Source organism: Hypanus sabinus, chromosome 20 (genome assembly GCF_030144855.1).
Source record: "Hypanus sabinus isolate sHypSab1 chromosome 20, sHypSab1.hap1, whole genome shotgun sequence".
Lineage (NCBI taxonomy): Eukaryota > Metazoa > Chordata > Chondrichthyes > Myliobatiformes > Dasyatidae > Hypanus > Hypanus sabinus.
Genome location: NC_082725.1, coordinates 19461214 through 19483020, shown reverse-complemented (window position 1 = coordinate 19483020; position 21807 = coordinate 19461214). Strand labels below are relative to the sequence as shown.

The window sequence follows — 21807 nt, the reverse complement described above, 5'->3', positions numbered from 1 at the left end:
GCATCAGGGAAGCAGTACTGCCGCATGAAAGCCAGGGCCAACAGGCTCTTGGACAGCTTCTAACACCAGGCCAGAAGACTGATTATCTCAGGCTGACACAACTGTATTTCTATGTTATATTGTTATACACATTATTTATAAATTGCTATAAATTTCACATTTAGAATGAGATAATGTAAAGATTTTCACTCCTCATGTATATGAAGGATGTAATTAAGTCAATTCAATTCTCTGTTCTAAAGGGATGGCTTTCAGAGGCTATGATTCTACAGAATTCCTAGTTCTGATTGGAGTTAATTAACTTAAAATACTCAACATTTCCCTCTCCAGCAATGCTGTTCAATCTATTGAGATTTCCAGTAACTTTTTAAAAATTTCTTATTAGAATTATATCAGTTTAAAAGCAAACAAAATAAATAGAGAAGTTCCTCAAAATTCCAAATTAAAATATCATATTTAATAACAGGTCACATGCATTCTGTTTATAAGCAGCTTCAAAATTTCTGGCAAGAATTCTCTGTAAAGGAAGTCCACGCGCTGACGTTCTGGTAAACAATGAAGAAGCAGAAAGCAGAATTTGAATAGATGAGAAATCTAGAGGACATTCCAGAGTTAGAGACTGTATATCCATGGGGATGAAAGGAACAAGGAAGGATAGGTAACCAAATGGTTCAAAGAAATTCTGGAATTAAAAAGAATGTAATTTCTAACAAAGAATGGTACAATTATACTCTAACTCACCATGTCCATTATCAGGTGGCCACAAGCAAAACACTTGTCGGCAGACTGTTGGAAACCAGAGTACTGTGGAAGAAGAGAAAATTAAGTAACTAACTTGCATACTAATGTTGCACATAAGCAGGTCAACAGAATCTTTAGGTGAAAGAGGTTATAGTGTGTACCACAGGATTAGTCGTTCGGAGACCGAAACCTAAAATCTTGAGAGACCAGTTGAAGTCCCCGCCCTAGCAGGTGGGATTCTAATTCAGTTATTGAATAATTCTGAATAAAATGCTAATGTCAGTAATGGAGATAATGGAACAATCAAATTATTCTTAAAAATACATCTTTTAAGATATAAAATCTGCCGTCTTCACAAGACTTAGATGGGCAGAAATCCACAGCAACGTGACCATCTCACAATTACCCTCGCTAATACAAGAGTAGGTCATGGGCAATTATGGATTGGGAAAACCAATGCCAGCCTCGCCTTGCCAGGGAGGACCATGTCCCGTGAGTACTGAAGAGAACTTAAATGAGGGACAGAATACACTTTAGTAGTTCTGGCAACCATAAAATGTTTCATCCAAGCTCACCAATTGAATAATTGTTAACCTAACATAATCAGCCTTGAGTGTCGCACAGGGTGGGGTTGGTATTGGTATTGTTTAATTATTGTCACACGTACCAATTTACAGAGAAAATTTTGTCTTGTATACTGTCCATACGGATCACACTATTTCATACTGCATCGAGCTGGAATAAGGTAAAAAAAAATAACAAAGGGGCACCGCAGTGGCATAGTGGCTAACATGACACTATTACAGCACGGAATGTCAGAGCTCAAAGTTCAATTCTGGCACCCTCTGTAAGCAAGCTGGTATGTCCTTCCCATTTGCCTGTGGGTTTCCCCTGGGTGCTCTAGTTTCCTATTACCATCTGAACCCATGTGGTTAGTAGGTTAATCGGTCATTGCAAATGTTCCTGTAATTAGGCTAGGGTTAAATCGCTGGGTTAATGGGCAACACAGCTCGAAGAGCCTGTTCTGCACTGTAATGAATCAGATTGCTGGCAAAGAGGCAATCTTATCGTATAAGAGATCTGTGTAAGAGTCTGAAAACAGTGGGACAGAAACTGTCCTTCAGCCTGGTGGCTTTTGTATCTACTGCCCATTAGGAGAGAGGAGAAGGGAGAATGACCGGTGTGGGTGAGTCTTTGATTGCACTGACTGTTTTACTGAGGCACAGACAGAGTCCTCAGAGGAGAGGCTGGACACAGCTCAGCACATCACCAGAACCAGCCTCTCAACTGCTCACTGTCTGTACTTCTTGCAGCCTCAGTAAAGCAGCCAGCATCATTGCAGAGTTCACTGAGATTTCGGGAAGTAAAGTCCAAGTTGCTTTAATCAGTAGAACCTCACCCATTTCAGGGTACAGTTAACTCCTCTGCACCAATGGACAAAGCACTTCAAGCTCACTCTGACCAGGTGTACTCAAGTCCATTCAAAAACATGGATCTTGCACACTGCAATTGACCTTCCACCTGAAATATGCCGAAATACCAATGCTTGGATCATGATTTAGCAGAGCTTAACCAATTTGTTTGCACTGGGCACCGGAGTTCCTCACATGGAGATGGAGATTGCTGGATATACACAATCAGCGAACACAGTGGTCATCATCAGCATTATGTATCGTGCCGTGTTGTATGACATGGGTGATCATGGTCTTTGACCATGATTATTCTTAGCAAATTTTTCCTACATATAAGTGGTTTGCCATTGCCTTCTTCTGGGCAGTGTCTTTACAAGATGGGTGACCCCAGCCATTATCAATACTGGAGATTGTCCGTCTGGCGTCAGTGGTCACAGAACCAGGACTTGTGATATGCACTAGATGCTCATACAACCATCCATCACCTGCCTCACCTGACCCTGATCGGGGGCAGGGGTTTAAGCAGGTGCTATACTTGCCCAGGGGCGACCTGTAAAGCCTCAAAGAACAGCAGCACCAACAATATGCACGGCACTTTCAGCGTAAAAGAGACATCCCAGTGTATTTTACAGCAATATCATCAAACAAAATTGGACTTCCAAACAGGAAAGGGAAATAGAAGAGAGGTAGACACAGCAGCTTAAGAGTTGAGAATTCGAGAGGCAGAGTGTTTTGGGGAAATAATTAATTAAACTTTGAAGGCTGAAGGTAGGCTTGCAAAGCAGTGGTAATTTATTTTGGGGATGATCACAGAATTCTGGACTTGCCTGTCAATACCAAGTTGCCGCATGGGAAATGTAACTCACCAGAAAATCCTCCTCACAATATACCCTGCCGTTGACAAAGTAGAAAGCTTTGCCTCGCAATCTTCTACCTATGGAAGCATACAACATTTAAGGATCAGAAATAAACCAGATGAATGCATAGGAAATCAATACATGAAGTAACACCGGGTTCAGAAAACACACAATCGCAGGACCACTAACCAGAAGGGATTGCTAGTTTTCCTGTCATAACATTTTAACAGCTATAGCCAATTCCAGATTGTCCACACATTGAGAGGATGGACACGAAGTTTGTTACAAACTGGGCTTTGATTAGATTGACTTTCGTCCCACATTCACTACCACCATCCTGAGGCTGAGACGTGAAAATGATCATGCCAAGATCAACAAGACACTGATTTCTCTTAAGAAATGAGTCTATGAAATTTTGAGGGTTTTCCTAGTAATAACTAATGGGAAGTTTCTGTACTATTCTGTCAGTTTGCCACTTTGCCTTTATGGGAAGTACTTTCACTGCAATGTGACTAGTACACAATTTGACAATGGCCACCAATACCCACAGACGCAAATGTGATTCATAATTCATAGAATCCTGCCTTCTCCAATGGAATCCCACCAAGCACATTCCCCTCCCCCAACCTCCCACTTCTGCTTTCCACAAGGATCACTCCCTACATGACTCCCTCGTCCATTCGTCCCTCCTCACTGATCTCCCTCCTGGCACTTATCCTTGCAAGGATATCCGTGCTACACCTGCCCCTACACCTCCTCCCTCACTACCATTCAGGGCCATAAACAGTCCTTCCAGTTGAGGTGACACTTCACCTGAGAGTCTGTTAGGATCATCTACTGTATGCAGTGCTCCAGGCCAGGCCTCCTGTAAATCGGTAAGACCCAATGTAGATTGGGAGACTGCTTACCGAGCACCTACACCCCACCTGTCGGCAAAAGGGGGGTCTCCCAATGGCCACTCATTTTAATTCCACTTCCCATTCCAATATGTCCGTCCATGGCCTCCTCTACTGTTGCAATGAAGCCACACTGAGGTTGGAGGAGTGGAATTAGATTCCATCTGGGTAGCCTCCAACCTGATAGCACGAACATCGTTTTCTCGAACTTCCCCCTTCACCATTCCCAATTCCCCTTCTCACCTCATCTCCTTACCTGCCCATCACCCCCTCTGGTGCTCCTCCCCCTTCTCTTTCTTCCAAGGCCTTCTGTGCTCTCCAGTCTGATTCCCCCTTCTCCAGCCCTGTATCTCTTTCACCTATCAACTTCCCAGCTCCTTACTTCAACTCCCCCACTTTCTCATTCTGACTCATCATTTTTCTCCAGTCCTGATGGAGGGTCTCGGCCCAAAATGTCGACTGTACTCTTTCCCATAGATGCTGCCTGGCCTGTTGAGTTCCTCCAGCATTTTGTGTGTTGCTCCGGATTTCCAGCACCTGCAGATTTTCTCGTGGTTGCAGGTGATTTATTATCACTGACATATGGCATATTTATTGTCATGTGTCATCAGTACAGTGTAGAGACACATGTTACAACTAAGCAGCTTAATTTCCCTATGCTTGCTTATAATCTTATATAATGACCAATGTGTGTGTGAAATAGTAGGATAGCTGACTGTATTTTTCTAGAAGTTTCTCTGCCGCCTGTGTCACAGCACTCAATCTGGCTATTTCATAAGTTTGCTCTTATCACTGGAATGTGTTTTATCTCTCCGGTTTTTAGTAAAGCTGACCATAACTTCTTTGCCTTTTCCTTCACCTTTGCTTTCTCTTACTGTAGACAGGCTACTATTACTTTTTGTTGTTTATGAACACCCAATAAAACTGCTATAATCACAAGATTTACACCTCATTCGTGACATTCAAAGAACTTCAGGATCAACAGCACCGCATTCTACAGGAACAATGAGGTAGCGTTCATGAACCATTCAGAAATATGCTGGCAAAGGGGAAAAGCTGTTTCTGAATCCCCATAAGTGTGGATCTTTGGGCTCCTTTACCATTTCCCTGATGGTAGTAATGTAAAGAGGGGATGTCAGGGATGGATGTCACTTCCTGAAGATGAACAGCAATCCTGATAAAGAGTCTTGGCCTGAAACGTCAACTCTTTATTCCTTTCCAAAGATGCTGCCCGACTTTGAGTCCCTCTAGAGTTTTGTCCTTAGCTGCATTAGTACTTCTCCTTTTCCTTTATCTGAATGTAGGAAAAGCAATGAACAGGAAATGTGTGCAGATTCACAGCAACACGTCAGATGCTGGAGGAACTCAGCAGGTCAGGCCGCATCTATGGCAAGAAATGAAGAGCCAACACCTTTCATAAAGTTATTTTGCTTTCAACAATTTGCAAATCAGGTTTCCCCATTCCAAGGGGACAACTCAACCCATCCAGTCTCTCCAGAACACTGCAACCCCAGAAATATGCTGGTGAATCTCCTATGTATCACATCCTTCCTGAAACAGGGTGACTGGATAAGTTATTGTGCAGATTTTGAAAACTGAGTGCTAATAAAAATGTAACTCTTTGTGGAGGAAAAATTCCATTAATATGGCATAGTCAAGACTTTGGTAATGCTAGATCACAAGATTTTCTGGACTATTTAATATTGTTTCCATTAATAGACCGACACACTTCACTAACTTTTTTGTTCCAGCTTTTACACAATGGTGTAATAAAATTTTCTAGTGAACCGCGTGAGCTTAAAAAAGTAACATCAGAAAAATTACCCAGTGAAGCAAATGCCAAACCTTCAGGATTTCTGAATAGCCAGGTAACAGGGTACCAGAGTTTAACTGGACTTCTGATTCATACAAAAAGTTTTCCTGTTGATAGATTTAGTCACCAACTTTTCTATTCTAAATCCTGTCTGCACTTACAAAAGGTTTTAATGTTAACCCATCAACAAGCAACTTGTAAAAAAAAACTCAATTTCAGCTTTCATTTTAGGCTTTAAGAAGGCAGGGTTTTCAATGCCCAGAATTTGCAAACTGACTACAAGATTTTCCCCCAACAAAGGACAATCGTGCGCCTTTCGGTCATCAGCAGGAGCAGCTGCCAAGCAGCCTGGGCTTTGTCTCGATCTTGTTCCTCAGGGTTCTCAAACGTCATCGGTTATATTTCATGGGGTGGGGCGGCATAGGGTGAAAGTGACACAAAACAGAGGGATCCGCATGAGGGAGAAGGTATCAAAAAGAAACTAAGAAAGAGTACAAAGGAATACATGGGAAAACAGGCAACGAGCAAGAAAGGAAAACAAGTTAGGAAAAAAGACTGAAGGATCAAATGGGAGAAAAAGTGAGCTGGGAGGAAGGGGAGAACAGGAGATTCAGATTTATTCCCCCCCCCCCCAGTTAAAATCAGTCTATCTGACAATTGAACAGAAGCTAATCAATGACATCCACATGGTACTGAAACTGATTGATGCAAATTATAATGGGAATGTGGTCCACTCAAGTCTCCCTCGGACTGTCTTTTGATGCATAAAATTCTGGCTCTCAGAGGGCTAACAGCGTCATCTCTATTTTAAACCAATAAGAGGCAACTGATCTTGGTCTCAGTCAACAGCAGTAACTTTTTTCACGAGCCTTGTGAACATTCCAGAATGCTCCAAATTTGTCGGGAGGTGGGGGAAGGGAACGGGTGTTTTAAAAGTGCAGCTGCCTACACACACACACACCACAGAAACCAGTGGGTGGAACATGAAAAGGCAGTGCCTGTAAGAGCAGGTTTCAACCCATAATCATACTGAAAACTTTAATCTTACACGATCCAATGCCAAAATTATGTTACAAAGATTTTGACCATGGCTGTAAACCTTAACTTCCTCCATAAACAAATTCATTCCTGCCGACGTGTGCTGAAATGAAAATTGCTTCTCTTCTTGACCAGGGATTTGAATATCCTGGAAGCCTCAGTCAGCTCTCCCCAACAGTGGGCAACAGGGAATACAACAATGAAGACAAGAAATGGACTCAATGTCATCTTGCTGGTCCAAATCGCAGTCTGAAATTCCCTACCCCCCCCCCCCCCCCAATTTCCAGGCAAATAATTTGGAAATTTTAAACACATCCAAGGCCATTTGCATCCATATTTCCCGTTACCTTTAATGATGCAAGGCTATAGAGGTGGGTGTGGAGGTTTTATTGGCTGCTCGCTCTGCAGAACCTACTCTCTCCTCGGCTTTACAGGGGCTGCAAAAAGCCATCAGGACCAATTCAGAGGCTGCTGATCAAGCCTTCAAAAGGCTATGGATCAAGAGGCGTGACCTGTGGACCAAAGTTGCTGGGACACAAGCCAAGACCTGATTAACCCTGGCCGGAGCACCTGGGCGAGGGTGTCTGAAGTTGAATCACCTGATTAGCAGGTTAGATCAGTGATGATGTGTCCCAGCACAAACTTGCCTTGATGCTGAGGATAAGAATGTTCACTTAGATCACCTACTGCTCAACAACACCATGCCCATCCTCTGGGTAGACCTCACTAATTTAAGGAATTCATCAATAATCTTTAACGTCTGTTGATTTCATTGTTAGCCCCATTTCAGGGCTGCTTAGAATCAAAAACTAACTTAGAAACAAGCATCAGAAACACTAACAAACAAGAGAAAATCCGCAGATGCTGGAAACCCGAGCAACACATACAAAACGCTGGAGGAACTCAGCAGGCCAGACAGCATCTATGCAAAAAAGCAGTCAACGTTTTGGGCCGAAATGCTTCAGCAGGACAAGGGTTTCGGCCCAAAACGTCGACTGTACTGTTTTCCTCATAGAAGCTACCTGGCTTGCTGAGTTCCTGGAGGATTTTGTGTGCTTTGTGAGTGATACTATTCATCCTTAAGGAAGCTGCATTAAGCCAGAAGGCCTCATGCACTCCCTCAGGCACACAAGAAAACGCCTAAAAACAGAAAGAGGCCCAAATGTTGACTGTTAGTTGACAACACTTAAAACATGGAGCCATGCTATTATCACACTCTTTGTGGAAACTGGTTCTGCACAAACTACTTCTGTATTTTCACCAACATAGCAGTAATTAGCGACTTGAAAACTAGTCTGTTTTGCTAGAGGAATGGAAAATGCAATGTAAACAATAGTTTTTAAACTTCAGGGGCTATGTGGAGTGTAGAAAAAGGATGCCACATGAGGAGATAACGTTCAACAGGTCATGGTGTAGTAACAGGAAAATATTCCCTGGTCTTGTGGCAATGAGGCAAAAGCCATCATTCAGCTTAGTAGAGCATGCTTTCAAGGCCTTTGTATCTTCAGTCTGACAGGAGAGGGGATAATAGAGTATGTCCGGGGTGAGTGGGTCTGATTATGCTGGCTGCCCTACTGAGGTATAGTCAGTCTATGAAAGGGAGGATGGTTTCTGTAAAGTGCTGAACTGTCTCTACAACGCTACAGAATGTTACAGTCATGGACAGAGCGGCCGCCATGCCCAAGCTGCGATGCATCCAGACAGAATGCTTTCCATGACACATCAGTAAAAATTGGTTAAGGGTCGACGGAGAGATGCCAGAATTCTTCAATCCCTTGAGGAAGTAGAGGCATGGTGAGTTTTCTTGGTTGTGATGAATTCAGTCCTCACATACAACTAGAAAACCTGCTTTTAGTTCATTCACATGTTGAGGGTGCTGGCCCTGCCACTAGTAACTAACTTTGAGAAGGAGGTGGCGAGATGCCCCCCTGAACCGTTGGGAGTCCTTGAGGTGGATTTGCTCCAACTGTTGTTAGAGCTCAGGGAATGTAATTTAACAACTCATGAGATGGTTCTAGCATCCTCATTTCGTCAAGCTTTAAATCAGCTGCTTCCACTGATTTTTTAAATTGATTCACAGAATATGGGAATTGCTGGCAAGATCAAACTGTGGTGACCCACTTTCTGCGCAGGTGAACCGGCTCACAAATAGCTAGCGCGCGGGGGGGAAGACTTTGGTAATGCACCTCTGACGTCATTTCCGCCCGGAGAGGGCAGGCGCTAGGGATTAAATGCCAGCGCCACGAAGTTTGAATAAACTAGTCTCCAAACGACTTACCAACTGCATGTCGTTATTTCAGCGCTGTGTGTAGCACACCGCCACATTGGTGACACCGATGGTCCAAACGGGATTTGGACCAAAGATGACTGACTCTTCATCTGTTCACGCAGTTTCGCTCAAACTGCAAACTTTCTGGATGCTGCAACCACGCATGTGGTTTAGCCAAACAGAAGCCCAGTTCCAGATTCGGCAGATATCCTCTGATTCCACGTGTTACTATTGCGTGGTGAGCGTCCTTGACCAGGAGATGGCCGCCCAGGTTGCAGATTTCATACAGTCGCCCCCGGAAGGCGGCAAATATGAAGCATACAAAGCGCTGCTCATTGGGACCTTTGGCCTCTCAGGGCATCAGCGGGGTGCCCGACTGCTTCACCTGGACAGTTTAGGAGACAGACTGCTGTCAGGATTGATGAACGAGATGCTGGTCCTGGCTGACAGACACAAGCCCTGCCTCGTGTTCGAGCAAGCGTTCCTAGAGCAACTGCCCGGGGGACATACATCTGCTGCTGGCTGACGCAGATTTCAGCAACCCCCGGAAGGTGGAGGCCCGGGCAGACGTGCTGTGGAAAGCCAAGAGGGAGAGTGTGGCATCCGTTGGTCAGATTACCAGGCCACGCACCCAACAGCAGACCAGACCAGGCCCGGCAGGGGGGCGCACACAACACAAGAGGCAGGAGTGAGGCGGCCAGTGAACAGTGGTGTTTCTACCAGCAGCGGTGGGGCACAAAAGCCCGCCATTGTCCCCGCCCTGCAAGGGCCAGGGCCAGCTGCCGCTAATGATTATGGCGGTTGGCTACCAGGACAGCCTCTTATACGTCTGGGACAAACAGTCGAGACACCGCTTCTTGGTCAACACCGGAGCAAAGATCAGCGTCTTGCCCCACCACGGGGTACAACACCCGCAACAGGAAGCCAGGACCTACCCTGAGGGCCGCAAACGGCAGCACAATACGGACCTACGGCAACCACACAGTGCAGCTGCAGTTCAGCGCCAGCCGGTTCACGTGGGACTTCACACTGGCCGTGGTGGCCCAACCACTCCTGGGGGCAGACTTCTTGCGAGCTCACAGCCTGCTGGTCGACTTGCAAGGGAAAAGACTGGTACATGCCGAGACTTTCTAGACGTTTTCCCTGGGTGAAGCCAAGTTGCCAGCCCCATACCTGGACTCCATCACGCTGTCGGACAACGAATTCACCAGAATCCTGGCGGACTTTCCATCGATTCTGGCACCGCAGTTCACGGCAGCCATGCCCAGACACGGGGTACAGCACCACATTCCGACCTAAGGACCATTGCTCCACGCCCGCGCATGAAGGCTCCCCCCGGAAAAGCTCCACCTGGCGAAGGAGGAGTTCAAGAGGATGGAGGAATTGGGGATCGTACGGAGGTCTGACAGCCCATGGGCCTCCCCCTTGCACATGGTGCCCAAAGCAGCCAGGGGTTGGAGAAGATGCGGCGACTACCGCAGACTGAACAAGGCTACCACTCCAGACCGCTACCCTGTGCCGCACATACAGGACTTTGCAGCAAACCTGCATGGGGCAAAAATCTTTTCCAAAGTAGACCTCGTCCGGGGATACCATCAAATCCTGGTGCACCCCGAAGACATCCCCAAAACAGCACTCATCACCCCGTTCAGCCTGTTCAAGTTCCTCCGAATGCTGTTCGGCCCGAAGAATGCCGCACAGATGTTCCAGCGGCTAATGGATGCAGTGGGACGCGACCTGGACTTTGCGTGCATCTATTTGGACGACATCCTTACAGCCAGCAGTTGTCGTCAGGAGCATCTGTCCCACCTCTGCCAGCTCAACTCCCGCGTAACTGATTTTGGCCTCACGATCACGATCAACCCGGCCAAATGCCAGTTCGACTTCCTGGACCACAGGATTACCAAAGATGGGGCAACACCTCTGCCCGCCAAGGTAGACGCGATCCGCCACTTTGCCCAGCCCAACACGGTCAAAGGCCTGCAGGAGTTCGTTGGTATGGTGAACTTCTACCACCGTTTCCTCCCCTCAGCAGCCTGTATCATGCGCCCTTTGTACACCCTGATGTCGGGTAAAGGCAAGGACATTACTTGGGACAAGGAGCCCGCGGCCACTTTCATTAAAGCCAAGGAAGCCTTGGCAGATGCCGCGATGCTGGTGCACCCCAGAACGGACGTTCCAACCGCCCTCATGGTGGACGCATCTGACACAGCAGTTGGTGGGGTGCTGGAGCAACTCATCAAGGGGCGCTGGCAACCCCTGGCATTCTTCAGCAAGCACCTATGACCACTCGAACTCAAGTACAGTGCTTTCGACCGGGAGCTGTTGGCACTGTATCTGGCAATCCAGCATTTCAGGGACTTCTTGGAAGGCAGGCCGTTCACTGCGTTCACGGACCACAAAGCATTGACCTTCGCGTTCACGAAGGTGTCCGATCCCTGGTCGGCTCGCCAGCTGCGACATCTGCCCTACATCTCCGAGTACACAACAGACATCCAGCATGTCTCGGGAAAGGACAACGTCATGGCGGACGCACTCTCCAGACCAGCTGTCCAGGCCCTGTCCTTGGGGGTGGACTATGCAGCACTGGCAGAGGCGCAGCAGGCAGATGACGAGATGCCCAGCTACAGGACTGCAGTCTCAGGTTTGCAGCTGCAGGACTTTCTCGTAGGCCCAGGTGAGAGGACCCTCCTGTGCAACGTGGCTACCGGCCAACCTCACCCCATCGTCCTGGCAGCCTGAAAGCGGCGAGTTTTCGACTCCATACACAGTTTGGCGCACCCATCTATCAGGACAACTTTCCGGCTGGTCTCCAGCAAGTTCGCGTGGCATGGATTTCGCAAGCAGGTCAGTGAATGGGCCAGAACGTGCGCACAGTGCCAAACAACCAAGGTGCAGTGGCACACCAAAGCCCCGCCGCAGCAGTTCAAACCCACCCATTGGAGGTTCGACCACATTCATGTGGATATTGTGGGGCTCCTACCAGTGTCCCGAGGAGCACGGTACCTCCTAACTATGGTAGACCGGTTCACGAGGTGACCAGAGGCGGTCCCGCTCACCGACACATCTGCCGATTCCTGCGCCCGAGCACTGATCGCAACCTGGGTAGCATGCTTCGGGGTACCGGCCCACAATACCTCCGACAGAGGCGCCCAGTTCACCTCCAGCCTGTGGTCGGCTGTGGCCAGCCTGTTGGGAACGCAGCTACACCACACTACTGCCTACCACCCACAGTCGAACGGACTACTGGAACGCTTCCACCATCACTTGACGTCAGCTCTCATGGCCCGCCTGAGAGGACCTAACTGGGTGGATGAGCTTCCCTGGGCCCTGCTTGGAATTCGTACAGCGCCCAAAGAGGATCTGCACGCCTCGTCGGCCGAGTTGGTGTACCTGGCCGTCCCGGGAGAGTTCATACCAGCCCCAAGGGGGCAAGAGGAAGGACCCACAGCAGTCCTGGACAGGCTACGTGAAAGGCTCGGCAACCTGGCCCCCGTACCGACTTCACAGCACGGACGGACCCCGACCCATGTACCCAAAGACCTGCAGGACTGTAAGTTTGTGTTTGTACGAAGGGGCGAACACTGGGCACTGCTACAGCGGTCGTACGAGGGGCCGTTCAAGGTGATAAACAACAACGTTCGTGATAAACACGTACGTTCTGGACATTGGGAGGAGAGAGGAGGTTTTCACGGTGGACCGACTCAACCAGCCCATGTGGATTTGGCTCAGCCAGTCGAGTTTCAGGCACCGCGGCGCAGAGGCAGACCTCCCAAACAGAGACTGATCCAGACTGTGGACATTGGGGGGGGTGTATCGCCGGTTCTGGGGGGGGGTTATGTGGCGACCCACTTTCTGTGCAGGCAAACCGGCTCACAAATAGCCAGTGCGCAGGGGGAGACTTTGGTAATGCACCTCTGACGGCGCTAGGGATTAAATGCCAGCGCCGCGAAGTTTGAATAAACTAGTCTCCAAACAACTTACCGACTGCTTGTCGTTATTTCAGCACTGTGTGTAGCACATCGCTAGAAGACATTATTTTCCATCTTTCACTCCAACTCTACGGAGTGGTTTTGCTGGATCATTTCAAAAAGGATAGAGTAACTTCGGCAGTGACTCTGGAGTCACATGTAAGAACAGGGCAAAGAGAGCAGCAGCCCTTCCCTCAAGGGCATGCAAATCCCTCAAATGCTGTGGCCAATTCAAACTAGCCTAGCATATGACAATACACATAAAATGTTGGAGGAACTCAGCAGGCCAGGTAGATTCAACGTTTTTGGCCGAGACCCTCCGGCAGGACCATTTTTCCATATAGCCATTTTTTCCCCATAGAACCTTTGCTTCATTAACGGCATGGCTGACCATTGTATAATCTGACCTTAACACTAGATGTTAAAGCTGCAGGTTGGAACTAGGAATTCAAAAAAGGAAAGAAAGGCACCTTTCTTCACTAGTCTGGACAAACCTTAATTTGCTTTATTTGATTAACATGGAACATCTTGAGGACAACTCTTACTAAAAGCTTTGATCTTTCAGCTTCTTTCCAAACAGTTTGTGACAATTCCCTTAATGGAGGCAATTCTTCATTATTGCTTCTATTATATTTAAATAATTTAATATAAACAGCTGCCTGTTTTGCTGTAGGCAAATCTACTGTCCATTATCTTTTTGTGTCTGCCACTTTCAGACACAGAAAATCGATTAAAGAGGTCATCTGACCTTTTGAATCAATCCAACATTCAGTAACATCCAATATTCCAAATTCAATATATTTCAGATCTCTCCCCATATCCCTCGATCCCTCCTGCCCTAATGAAAATCTGCAACTCTTCCTCTTTATATAAATATTTCCTTGCTTCCGGGGAAAAAAAATGCTTTGATTTTTAAATTCTCGCTTCCCCTAGTCTCACCTTTTCCCATTCCCATAATCCTCAAGATCTTAGCGCTTCTCATCTAGCCTCTTTGTCATCACCAAATTTAAATCATGCCCGAGGTATCAGTACACTAAAGCTAGATTTATGTGGATGGTTTTCAAAAGTCAGTTTGCTGGCTATGAAATTAATACTCTGCATCTTCATTTATAGGAAACCAACTAAAGAACAGGGATATAATGTGATTCTAGAACAGAAGTAGGCAGAGTTTTAAAGATAGCACCATCACAACCATTATCATCAAAAAGCAGTCTTTTCTACACATGTTTCAAAGACAATCCATATGCACTGCTGAGTAGACCCTGATTTAAGTACAAATAATGGAACTCATCCTAATCTGTCATATAGATTAATACCATATAGCATCCTGGCATTGATAAGCACACTACGGGAAGTACAAAAGCCAGGAAATGATGCTGAACTTACATAAGATAGTTTGATCCCAACTGGAATGGGATCAGATTCTAGGTACCACTGTCAAGACACAAGGATTTTGAGAGGATGCAGAGTACAAGTCACTAGAATAATTCCAAGGATAAGTTATGTGGGGGTGGGGGGGTGGAATCAAAGTAGCAGATTGTTCTCCCTACAGCAGCAAAAGGCAATACAGTTATGAAAGACGTATTGTAGTCATGAAGTCTGTGGACAGAGTAAATAAACTGCTTCCCAGGTGCAATAAACAGAGCGTCCAAATTTAAGGCGAGTGTTGAAAAAGAGGCAAAAAAAACACACACAAAATGCTGGAGGAACTCAGCAAGTCAGGCAGCACCTATGCAAATGAACAAACAAATCAGTATTTAGGAGCCAAGACCCTTCATTAGGACTGGAAAGGAAATGGGAAAATGCCAGAATAAGGTGGTTGGGGGAAGGGGAAGGAGTGCAAGTACAAGCTGGAAGGTGATAGGTGAAGTAAGAAGCTGGGAGGTGATAGGTGAAGAGGGGTGTTAACCATTGGAGAAAGGGAAGGAGGAGGGGCACAAAGAAGTGATTGGCAGGTAAGAGATAAGACGCCAGAGAGTGGGGAACAGAAGATGAGGAAAGGGAGAGGGAGGAAAAGAAATTACTGGAAGTTGGAGAAATTGGAGGCTACCTTAATGGAATATGAGGTGTTCCTTCTCCGACTTGAGAGTGACCTCATCATGGCAGAAGAGGAGGCCGTGAGCAGATGTGTTAGAACTGGAATATGGATAGAGAATTACAAAGCTTGGCCAGCAGAAAGCCCCGTTTTTGAGGATGGAGGGAAAATGCCCAACAAAGCAGGAGATTAACCACTGATTCAATGGGCCAAATGTCTTTGCTCTTGGAAATCTGAAAAACTAAGAGGGTATTGAGAGGCACAATTCTTCAAAACATCAAACAGCAAACAAACCATCATCTGTCATTCACAGAATCAATCAGATGAAGCGTTACTTACTGCAGGCACTGCAGGTGAAACAGGTGTCATGGTATAGGTGCCCCATGGCCTGGCATGCCTGGTGTGCTCCGTACACTGCTTTGTTACACTTCACACAAGTCCCTGGGAAAGAGTTAAGAAGAAACATTCACCTTAAATGATCAACAGCAGAAAGTTTACCCATGCTTACCCAGTACTCAAAGCTATACACTAATTACAGAATTATAGTGAGGCAGAAGAATGGTCCAGTTTGGGCAGCACCGTAGATTAATGGAAATTATTTTCAATAGTACAAACCCCATAGTACAAAAATATCAGAGCATTACTGAAGGAATCCTATGTAGTTAGGGGAGGAGCTCCCTTCGGACAAGACGTTAAGCAGAAACCCTGCTTGCTCTCAGACAGTAGAAAATAAAAGAACATTTTGAAGCGTTAACCCCAGTTTGTTTTAAAAAACGGTACATATCCACCAATCAACATCTCCTAATCAGGTTGTGTTAAAGACAAAACAGAGGACGTGCATGTACAAAAAAAAAATGGCTGCCATGCTTCCTATAGCAATTAATCCTACAAAGTTTTCACTGACTGTAAAGTGCACTGACACGCACAATGAAAGGCACTATACAGGTGCAAACATTTAAATGCAACAGAAACTACATTCCATTCCCTCATCACAGCTTGACCAAACAAAATCCATACATAGCACAGCCAGGCGTTCAAAGGGTGACACAGCTGGCAGAACTGCCCCTCGACTCTGCATCCCAGGTTCGATAACGACCCACAGTACTATCTTTGTGGCATGTACATTTTCTGCACATGGACACGAGTTTCCTCCCACATCGAAAATATGGTCAGGCTGACAGGCTAAGTTACCATTTAAACTGCCCCTTGGTGGAGCTGACAGAAAACTAAGAATAAAGTGTGTTAGATTAGGAATGTGTAAAAATGTGTACTTCATTCAGCAAGAGACCTAGTGGACCAAAATCCCCCTTTCCATCTTCATGCAGAGCTGTGGTCCCAGTGCAGGTCAACAAGAATAGTCTGCACTAAATGGGCTGAAGGGCCTGTTTGTGCTGTACTTTTCAATGACTGAACAGTTCTCCAGACTAAAAGCTTCCATTCCTGTTACAATGCTGAATTTGAGAATTTCATTCCAACCAACAATGCCAACGGAGAAGGAAATCTGAGAGGAACCAGTGAGAGCATTGAATGTTAACTGCGTTGAGAGAAGTGCTTGGTACAACAGTGAAAGAACATTAATTTGTGTATTTGAATAAAATCTCAGCTATTGCTGGTAGTTTATGTTGAAAAAGCTGAAAGCTAATGCTCACATCCCACTCTCAACACTTTCTCATCAGCCAATTACCCACACCCCCCTCACTTATCACTTGCTGGCTCCTACTCCAACCATTCAATTCACCCCCTCTTTATCTTAGTCCAGATGAAGGATCTCTGCTCAAAACATCATCCGTCTAGTTCCCTCCAAAGATTCAGCCTTACCCACTGAGTCACTCCAGTGTTCTGTAGTTGCTGAATACTTGAAATAAAATAAAATTGGAATTAAAATTTTATTGATAATGATGACCATGAACTTACTGCATTTCAAAAAAATTGATCCTTAATGGAAAGAATTCTATGCTCTTACTGATGTGATCCTTGATTGAGTCAAGGACATTAAACAACAGTCATCAATAATATTCACATTCCATGAATAAATAAACAGTGCTAAATTTAGGATTCCTTTTAAGCTTATTTCAACAGCACTACATATCTACCCGAACAGTCTGCATGTCACTGGTACAACTGCCATTTCAGCAAACTTCTGTGGGCCAAGGCAGGTATGTTCCTTATAATGTAAGGGAGGAAAGAACACTCATTCCAAGGCAATCCTCTGCAACAATACTCCACAGAGGAGCTTGGGGAACACCAAATACAATGACACAAATAAAGGACTAAAGTTGAATCAATGTCCTTCTAAAGATTGGTCAATGGTTTCCCCAATGGTGTCCCTACAGATCTACCTCCTGATTAAATGATTCAGCCCCATAAGTAATGACCATTTATTTGCTTCAAAAGATATCAAACCTTTTCCTCTTCAGAAGAATGCAGAACTCACTTCTGTGAGCCTATTAACTGGTGAATATTTATTTCTGAATCTAAAGCGCACCTTTCCTGCCCAAACAATGATAGCTCCGATGTGATGTGATACAATGGTTTATAAAATCATCCTTGCTCTGAACAGTTTCTCAAATGTAGGTCTGATGATCTGAGCCATAATCACTCCACTTTGCAATGATTTAATCAGCAGGCACAAACGGACCATCTGCCAAATGGTGCCCGAACAGCTAATTGCTACAGAATTAACCTGTAGCTAAAAAGGGTCAATCCATAATTTTTTTTCTTTAGGTCTCCTTAATCCCTCCTCCCTGCCTTTCAACATCTACTAGAGGGAAGCTCCTGGTCAGTAAGACATTGACCATCTCAAGCCTCCGTCACATCTCACTCGTCCCCTATGCCTAACCATTTAAACATATTCCATAGCTGCCCCCTTGCCCTCACATGACCCTCAGGTTTCTCAGCTCAAACCCCCAAGTTAATTTTATTCATGAAATCCACCTCTTGCTCCCTTAACCTCATTCCTGTCAAACTACAAATAACACAATTTCTCTCCTCAGTTTTGTTGGCAAGTTGTCTTTGCTCAAATGCTTTTCCTCTCTTACAAATATGCCCTTGTCATGGCCCCGTCAAAAAAAATCTTGACTATAGTACAACTTCCAAATCAGAGGCATGTTTGTCCCTATCCAACCTAATTTCCCTATCTGCACTTAAAATTTTAGATCATTTTCCACTGGCATCATTATAGTAATCGATAACTCTTACCTACAAGAATAACCATGTCATCTACCTCCAATCTGCCTCTTTGTCATCCAGTTGAGATGATCCTATTTTATTAAGATGCAGCCAGTGAACTTCTCACAACAACTTCCCAATCCCTATACATTTGGAGCTCCCAAGCAGAGTGACACATCTCATAGTACCACTGCTATGGAGTCCAAAGTTGAATCGTGAGCACAGATGTTGTTGATGTGAACTGCCTACATTTTTCTCATAGCTGTTTTTTTTTATCTTCATTTCTCTCCAAGATCCCAAAGATGTGCAAGATGGTTATTTGGCCACTGTATATTACCCCTAGCTTATGCAAGTGTTAGAAATGGGGGGGGGGGGGGGAGGGAGTTGAAGAAAATGTAAGGGTGAATAAAAGAAGGATTGATGTAGAGTTCCTGTAAAGTGGGCAGTGTAGACTCAATGGACCAAAGGGCCTGGTTCCATGCTACATCTCCCTGGAACTTGTCCTTGCCCCTCATCCACCTGCAATGGTTACTTATTCAGACCAGTGACTTCCACATCAGGAAATTGTGGGTTGTCCCGTTCCACCAACTTAAGCACAAATATCTGGAATGACATCCCTGTTGGATGCACTGCCTGTTGAATGACAACTTCCCTCCCCATCCCTATTTGCCCTTAATCCAAGATCAAGGCAAATTTTAATATTGGCCAATATTATTCCCCACCTCTGCCCCGCCCTCACCATCCCCACCCTGTCTTAGGGCTCAACCAATATCACAAAACCAGATGATCTTATGGTCCCAGTCTGTTGGAGCTTGCTATAAATAAGTTTGCTGACTCCCTCACATTACAACGCGATTTCTCTTCAAGAGAACTTAATCAGTTGTAAGGAACACAGGAAAACTATTAGAATTTTCAGATTATCTACCCTGAAGCCTCAATCACAAAGTATATTCAATTTGGAGATCAATGGATATTGAATCAATGAGAGTGATTAAGGCATGAGAACAGAGGTAAGTGGAGGTAAAACAGCTTTTATTTTATTGAATGGCAGCCCAAGGTCAAGGAGCCACATGGCCTACTCGTGTCTCTATTTCTATTATGCAAATGTGGAGTTGACCTTAACCATCACCTGTTTGAAAAATATAGAATTGTACAGCGCAGGAACAGGCTTTTTAGCCAAAAGTGTCTGTGCCAACTGTGATAGCAATTTAAACTGCACATCCGCCTGCACATTGTCTCCATCCCTCATTTCCCTGTCTGTTCATGTCATTGTCTAAATTCCTCTTAAATGGTGCCATTTTATCTGCTTTTTACTACTTCCCCTGGCAGCTCATTCCAGACACTTGCCAGTCTGTGTGTGATAAAAAAACACTTCTCACTTGAACCTTGTTAAAACTTCTCACCCCCACCACCTTAAGCATATGTCCTTTAGTATTTACTTTAGTGAATCGTCAGAGTAGAGGAAGATGCTACAACTTTAATCACACCTTGATCCATCAAAAGATGCTCCAGCTGACTTATGATCACTTTACGGCTCCTGGCTTGCTTCAGAGCCTTAACATTCAAAAGCATTATCTCATAGTAAAACAGATATTCAAACTCAATTGACAGATCATCACTTACTCTACTGAGGTAAACATCGAACTAGTGGGGAGGGAGGGAAAGAATGTCGCCTCAGGCCTGAGAGGCCAGCATCGGGCATTTTCATGCCTTACAAGGCGCGAATGAAAGTGTGTGGCACGCCACTCCTCACACAGACATTTCGCAGTACAGTCGGCCCTCCTTATCCGCGGATTCAACCAACCGCGGATCGGGAAAACCCGGAAGTTCTCTCTCCAGCACTCGTTGCTTGAGCACATACAGACTATTTTTTCTTGTCATTATTCCCTAAACAAGACAGTATAACAACTATTTACATAGCATTTACATTATATTAGGTATTATAAGTAATCTAGAAATGACTTAAAAGTACAGGCAGTCCCCAGGTTATGAATGAGTTCCATTCCTGAGTCCGTCTTTAAGTCGGATTTGAAGTCGGAACAGGTACATCCGGTATTATTTAGCGTCAGTTGGTCAAATGCTTTTCTTAGTATATAGTACATATTTTACCTTTCTATGCATATAAAACACTTAAGAAACATAGGTATTTCAATAATTTAACCACTGTGTTGCTTAGTAATAATTGTAGCTTTCATTGGGGCAGGGCCTTTCACATTCTCCATTAAAATTGTTCTGATATTTGAAAGCCTAACGCTTTTCCGGTGACTGATCGTGTTTCACCTCTTTCCGATCGCTTTATTACTTCCACTTTATTTTCAATCGCGAACATGATTATTTTCGTGAACAGAAACACTGTTTCTGAACCAGACCACCAGGTGCTAATGTCCACTGCAAGGAGACATGTTAAATACAGTCCAGGGTTCCGCTGGGTCCTAAAGACCACTGCACTGAAATGTTAACTAAGGGACTTGAGCATCCGCGAATTCTGGTATCCACGGGGAGGGGGGGGGTCCCGGAACCAATCCCCCATGGATAAGGAGGGCCGACTGTATTTTCTTTATTTTACGAGGTCGAGTTGCAAGCTCAACACTCAACCCAGCACGGATGAAAAGCGTACTCAGGAACGGCCCAACTGAATTGGAACCCGGGAACCTCCGTTCCGGAGTCCAGCACTGATGTCACTGCGCCACCAGCCGGCCAACTAGAGCACACTCCAAAATTAGAATGTTGGAACTTCCCTAGCATTCTGATAATTAGTGCATTTTTCGCTGTTACACCATTTGAAAGCCAAGCTAAATGAAGTCAGCGAGTACAGTATATGTTAAGCAGAAGTTAATTAGTAAGGGTGTCAGAGGTCACAGGGAAAAGGCAAGCATATGGAATTGAGAGGAATAGTAAAAATCAGACATGATGGAATGGCCGATTAAACTTGAAGGAGCAGAATTTGGCCATTTGACCCAATGTATAATAGTATAATTCATAAGTTTAAAACGCGCCATTAACATAGAAGTCTAAACATTTTGAGCAGTTCACCAGCAGGAGGAAGTGAAACCCCATGCTAAATCCACCCAAAGAAGAAGAATGTGCTGAGTGTTAAGCTTGTTATTTTACATTACCTAATATGTACATAGAAAGGGTTTGCTCTTCATCCCAGAAAGCTTGCAGTGTTTAATCATCTGTGCAAACACTACCTCACCAAGCGGAGGGCCACTGCAGTGATGACAAATATTTACCATTAAATAAAATTTAAACTAATATAATTATTTAACTAGGGTGCATTATTCAGAGGTGATCCCTGTTGAACACACTCATTTCTTACTCAATAAAATACATTTGATACAAAACTGCCAATCAAGCTCACATACCGGAGATTTTTCTTTTAAATCACCAAATTTTAAAATAAACATTCATGCTAGTGTCATTCCATGGTTGACAGCACCTAATCTTTTAAAAAGAAAGAAGTCTCAAGACACAATCCTGCAGCCATACCAGATACTTTATAGTTCGACGTACTAAGTAAATTTTATTTTCCAAGTATGTTTATGTCACCAAATACTACCAGGATTTATTTACTGCAGACATTCATAGCAGGACAAAGAAATACAAT

General features: G+C 45.0%; 1 protein-coding gene across 3 annotated transcripts in view; it reads right to left on the bottom strand.

Annotated features, from left to right (window-relative positions):
* limd1a (LIM domains containing 1a) overlaps positions 1-21807 on the bottom strand; it is a 48423-nt gene that overhangs the window by 13422 nt on the left and 13194 nt on the right. For 2 of the 3 annotated variants that reach the window (XM_059945183.1, XM_059945185.1), the window contains 3 exons: positions 15372-15473; positions 3020-3087; positions 742-804 (listed from right to left, as the gene is read on the bottom strand). In XM_059945183.1, coding sequence (XP_059801166.1) covers positions 742-804; positions 3020-3087; positions 15372-15473 — 233 coding nt within the window. Of the gene's footprint in view, positions 1-741; positions 805-3019; positions 3088-15371; positions 15474-21316; positions 21345-21807 lie in introns of those variants that run through there. The other variant, XM_059945184.1, reaches the window with a different exon arrangement.